The sequence below is a fragment of the Miniopterus schreibersii genome, assembly GCF_964146895.1.
Source record: "Miniopterus schreibersii genome assembly, chromosome: 11".
NCBI lineage: Eukaryota > Metazoa > Chordata > Mammalia > Chiroptera > Miniopteridae > Miniopterus > Miniopterus schreibersii.
In genome coordinates, this window is record NC_138111.1 from 45,465,401 (window position 1) to 45,471,400 (window position 6,000).

General features: G+C 36.1%; 1 protein-coding gene across 5 annotated transcripts in view; it reads left to right on the forward strand.

Moving 5' to 3' along the window:
• The window catches only part of IL33 (interleukin 33), a 42,361-nt gene extending 36,614 nt beyond the window's left edge, over positions 1–5,747 (forward strand). For 3 of the 5 annotated variants that reach the window (XM_081150556.1, XM_081150555.1, XM_081150558.1), the window contains 4 exons: positions 52–159; positions 928–978; positions 1,833–1,930; positions 3,306–5,741. In XM_081150556.1, coding sequence (XP_081006682.1) covers positions 52–159; positions 928–978; positions 1,833–1,930; positions 3,306–3,509 — 461 coding nt within the window. In that variant the 3' untranslated portion in view covers positions 3,510–5,741. Of the gene's footprint in view, positions 1–51; positions 160–927; positions 979–1,832; positions 1,931–3,305 lie in introns of all 5 variants that reach the window. The other 2 variants (XM_081150554.1, XM_081150557.1) reach the window with 1 other exon arrangement.
• The last annotated feature ends 253 nt before the right edge of the window (positions 5,748–6,000 follow it).

Here is a 6,000-nt window from a genome sequence, read left to right on the forward strand (position 1 = left end):
TATGAATACACGTTTTTAAATTCTTAATGACAAGATTTTCACTTGTTACAGAACGTTCTGTTTCCTTGAGCACATACAACGATCAATCCATTACTTTTGTTTTTGCGGATGGAGGTTATGAGATCTATGTTGAAGAATTGAGGAAAAAACAAGAGACAGGTAGAATATTTCCTTTTGTTTACAGTGATATAATGATTACTAATAAGTAAAAAATATATCTACCAAACCATAAACAATGAATTAACTCAGACATGGCAAATAGATTTTATGCTGTGTGCAAACTCCAATGCATTGGGAATGATGCCTGAGAAATCACTGTGTTGAGGAGGATTCAGAAACTTAGCCAGGGTTCATCAGGAAAGAACCCTGATATTGAGAAGTGGTATCTGTTGTAAAAGATGGAAGGAGGACCATATTTGATATCGCTAAATTACCTACTAGATCTTCCCAACCTTACAACTATCACCAAAGTAAAACCTCTAATGAAAGAGTATACCAGCCTTGGCCAGGTTGCTCAGTTGGTTAGAGCATCATCCTGTACACCAAAAAGCTGGGGGTTCAATTCCTGGTCAGGACACATACCTAGGTTGCAGATTTGATCCCGGTTGGGGCACATATGGGAGGCAACTGATAGATGTTTCTCTCTCACATCGATCTCTCTCTCGCCCTTCCTCTCTCTCTCAAATCAATAAACATATCCTTGGTGAGGATAAAAAAATATATACCAGTGCAATGAACAATATTTTAAATATTTTATGGAGAATTCATCAGAGCATAATACACATTTTGAGATGTTTCTCAAAACCACAAAAGTTTTGCTTTTGTTGATATACAACAAAAGAGGAGGATATTTTCTAATATTGTGTATATGTTGGAACTGAAACCTTTTGATAAATCACCAAATGAATTTTATGCATTCTCTTTCAGACAAGGTGTTATTCCGTTACTATGATTCACAATCACCTGCAAGTGAAACAGGTAATTTGAAGGTCTGGGTAACTGTAATGGGTGAATTCTTAAATTTGGGTAAAGGTAAATCCAAAATTGCTCTATGTGGAAAGGCTGGTAGTCTCTGAAGGTTCTCTTCAGCCCAAACTCATAGTGAAATCTTAGATTCTTAGAGAATTTACTCCATTCTGTCCATTTTGCAGTTTAACAGGATAAATGTTTGGCTACATTTAACAGAGACCCAGACTAATAGTGGCCTAAGCTACACAAAACTTTATTTCTGTCTTAGCAGGGCTGGAAAGGCAGGTCTGTTGAACAGGTTGTCCAGGGACCCAGCTCCTTCTCTCTTTGTGGTTCTGTCAGCATCTACATGTTTTAAGATTACTTGCCACCATGACAATGTCCAATTAGCAGGACAGAGGAAGATGGGTACATGAATTCTCTTTCCCTTTGTGGACACAACCTGGAAGTTGCACCTGACACTTCCACTCATCTCACATTGGTCAGAACTTAGTCACATTGCTACATTTAACTACAAAAAAAGGCAGGCTGGAAAATGTTCTGTGATAACACAAGAAGAGGAGCTGAATGTTGAGGGACAACTATCTGTGGCTTTACATGCAGACGGGGAAGCTGACACCCAGAGAAATACTCATTAGAGTCCGAATTCTACAATTAGAAAGCATGTAAGAAAACTAACCTCTCTTCTTCAAGGGGCTTAGAATTACCCCCAACTTGTCCAATGACTCTAGTTTCATTTGGGTGCAAATTTCTAAGAGACATGTTGCTGAATGAAGTAATTTTACATGACATAGTAAACTTGTTTCCTGGGTAAATGAATTACAATTTTTAAGTTTATAATTTACATTTTTTTAAATTGTAAGGTGATAGTGTTGATGGTCAGAAATTAATGGTAAGCCTGAGTCCTACAAAAGACAAAGACTTCTTGCTGCATGCCAACAACAAGGAGGACTCTGTGGAGGTAACAGAAATATGCATTTAATTGTTATGATGGATACCACTCACTTGTGTGGATTTGGGTGTTTGCGGTATTTTGAAGGAGGACTTTTGTTTGTGCTACTGTACATAAAACACAATCAGTTACTACCAATAACTTGCTCCTGGAGTAGGAATGGGGGGGAAATGGCATGTATAGCCTTGCTACTGAAAGTTGTCTCTGCCAGCAGTACAGTATCACCTGGGAGCATATTAGAAATGGAGAATTTCAAGGTCCCTCACAATTGAATTAGAATCTGCATTTTAACAGATCTCTAGGAGACTCACATGCACATTAAAGTTGCAGAAGCACTGCTATATAGAATGATCTCAAGTCCTTCCTATTTGGCTTTAGGAAGTACTATGTTCTTCTAGGAAGTGTTTCTTTGTAAAATGTCATTTTCTTAGGCAAATGTAAAAATAACTTTATACTCTAAGTCTGCTAAAGGGAAGGTCATAAACATTTCCATATTCCAAGATTTATAGATAACAACAATCTACATTCTATTCACAGGATTCACTGCATAGTCTTCTTCAGTTAGTAAATGGCAGTATTATATTGGTCATGATGGAGAACTATAAACATATAAAGGAACAAAGAAGCCAAAGGTGGAAACAAGGGAGAAAACATGAGAGTATAATATAGAAGATAAATTACATAAATACACAAAATTATAAAACTAATTCATACAGCCATGTAAGGTATTAACATGAACACTGGATGGTAACCAGCATCTCCCTTAACAAAACATTCCTAAATATATATAACAGTGTTTGGCATAAGTAGTTAATAATAAGAGCTGACCCATACTGAACTCTATACCAAGCATTATGCTAAATGTTTTACAAGTACTATCTCATTTAATTCTCACAGTAACTCTATGAGTTATTGTATTGGTCAGGTATTGCTGTGTAACAAACCATCCCCAACATTTAGTGGTTTAAATAATAATCATTTCTATCACTCACATGTCTTTGGGTAAGTTAGGGATTGACTGATCTGGAAAACTGGTTAGATAAAAAAAATTGAGGCTTGAGAAGTAAAGCAATGTGCCCAGGTCTCAGACATAATATGTGTTAAATCAGGGGTACAAATACAAAACTGTTGTATCTAGATCCAGTCATTCTAAGCCCTATGCCTCTCAAAGTATACTATCAGTGAATCAAGTCAAATTCTCTCACTTTGACCCTCTACTTCTTCCCCCTTCCACCCCTCCTATCCCCTACTCAGTAAGCAGCTTTGCTAAAAATACCAAGTTACAAATAATTATTTCCCTTTAGTTTCTAACACAGGGATGTGAAGTTGACTCTGGACTTTCTACTCACATATTGGTTACTCTCTCTCTCTCTTGTTTCCTCAGCTACAAAAATGTGAAAACCCGTTGCCAGACCAGACTTTCTTTTTTCTTCATACAGAGCCTGGGCCCTCCACATGTGTTTCATTTGAATGTAAGAGCAATCCTGGAGTGTTTATTGGAGTAAAGGATAACCATCTTGCTCTAATTAAATTAAAGGACCAAACTGAGCATTCAAGAAGAGAGAATATCAAATTTAAGCTCTCTTAAACTTAATGTGTTAGAAAGCTGTGAATCCTGGGTTGAGTAGCCCAAATAGCTACCACTGAAGAGACTGTCAAAAAAAAAAAAAAAGAGAGACAGATAACACTTAAGGAAAATAGAGAGTGCTTAGCATGCTGTGGAATATTTTTTCTCATTATGCTAAAATTATATATTTTTTGTAATCCTCAGTTTTTTATTTCCCACTGTATCACTGCATATTCAATGCAAGTATTGGTATATTAAATAGGGTATTGGTAAAGCAACCTGCCAATATTCTGAAGACATACAGACCTTTACTTTTTTCTGCTTTCAGCCTAGAGAGAACTTTATATTTAGAGCTGAGACCTCTGGGGAGAAACAAGGGTCTTAGCCCAAGTCTCATTTTAGACAGAGATCCATTTTAAAGAACTACATAGGGACATATTTTCCCTGGTTCCAAACAGTGGACTCTAACACTAGAGCTGCTAGTAAAAGCCCAACCAGATGCTACATAGAGTGAATATTTCACAAACTCCAAGTTAGTAGATGCTCAAAACTTCCAATGACTACATGGCTAGATAAGTAATACACATATATTAGAAAGACAAAGATAGCTGGCAGGGCATGGCTCAGCAGTTGAGGATTGACCTAGGATCCAGGATATCACATTTCCATTCCCAGTCAGGGTACATGCCCGGGTTGTGAGCTCAATCCCCAGTAGGGGGGTGCAGGAGGCAGCCGATCAGTGATGACTCTCTCATCATTGATGTTTCTATATCTCTCTCTCCCTCTCCTTTCCTCTCTCTGAAATCAATAAAGATATATTTTTTTAAAAAGACAACGCCTTAGCCAGTTTGGCTCAATGGTTAGAGCATTGGCCTACAGACTGAAGGATCCAGGGTTTGATTCCAGCGAAGGGCATGTACCTCAGTTGCAGGCTTGATCCCCGGCCCCAGTTGGGGTGTGTGCGGAAGGCAACCAATCAATGTGTCTTTCTCACATTGATGTTTCTCTCTCTCTCTCCCCCACCCCTCTTCTACTCTCTCTGAAAAGCAATGAAAAAAATATCCTAGGGTGAGGATTAAACAAACAAAAAGCCAAAAATAATTTTAAAATTAAGAAAAATAAATCCAGTATTTGTAAAGTGAGTAATTTCACCTTTAATTTTTCATTTTAAAAATTCTGATTTTTATAGACTGAGTTAACTATAAAGAAAAGCATTCTTAAATTAGGAATTGAAATACATTTTAGTTCAGTAATAGCATTGGAAGCATTAGGAATATCTAACAAACTAAAACTTTTTTCAAAAAAAAAGCACTGAGCCACAACGTAGGTTAGGGCACCCAAGTACCATGGTGGGGCCAGAAGTCTAAAATGGAACACAAAATTAATATTACAATTTCAATAACTGGCTAACCCTCATGTTTGTGGCATACCACATCCTCTGACCCAGGCTTCTAGGGATCAATGATTTTTTATAGACTTGTCACCTTGGATAAAATTTCTTCTAATCCTTTCTTCCTATGTGCACAAGTCTTTTTGTTGTCCAGCTTCCCAATGACCCTGCTTACTATGAAATATTCATTTGATTTCTGTTTTACCTTCATTTCTTTTGACCAATTGTGTTCTTGATATACCTTTGGCACCCCTGAACTTCATTTCCAAATTACCTAATATCTGAATGCCAGCACCTTTATTCTGCTCTGTCTACCTGATGTAAAATTTTACATAAATCTATTGATAGCAATATTTTTTTATTAAACATCTTTGTGTTTTACTGTTACTAAGGTAGTAAAATAATTTATACTCAACCATAATAACATTTTCAACTACTAATGGAATAATTTTTGCTTATCTTAAGGTCTTAACAATGTCTACTACAATTTTTCATAGGCTTAATACTGACAACAAATGATAAACATAATAACTGAATACTTATGAAATATACTTTTCTGAAACTATAGGCTGTTTTTACTTCTAATTTGTTGAGATCTATCAGATATAATTGCTGGTGGAACATAAGATAAAAGAAGCTGGGAATTACTGTATAGGGGCAAACAAGTGTAGAACAATATAACTTTGTTTCATTACTTTGCCAATAATTTTGCTATACAAAGAAAAATAAAAGCAGAATCTGTATCATCCCCTCTGAAAAACACTAAATATTGACCATGTGCACCTGTATGATATAGTTAAAATGATTATTAACCAAATATATCCATTACATTGTTTATATTCTTGAATAAACTATATTTTTCAAAAGTTTGTAAAGCCATAATGATTTTATCATAAAATGTCTCAATATTCTGAAATTCTTACATGAATGTAAGCATATCACAATCCACCAATACTGGTATCTTGAGTGGATCATTTTTGGTGATTCAAAACTAAGTAAGATTTCCCAGAGTAGGAATTGTATATTTTTTAACCTTTATACTCCCAGTGCCCATCATGGTGACCAACACATGACAGGTATTCAGTGACATTAACCCAAGGTCAAATAGCCAGCATGTACCTG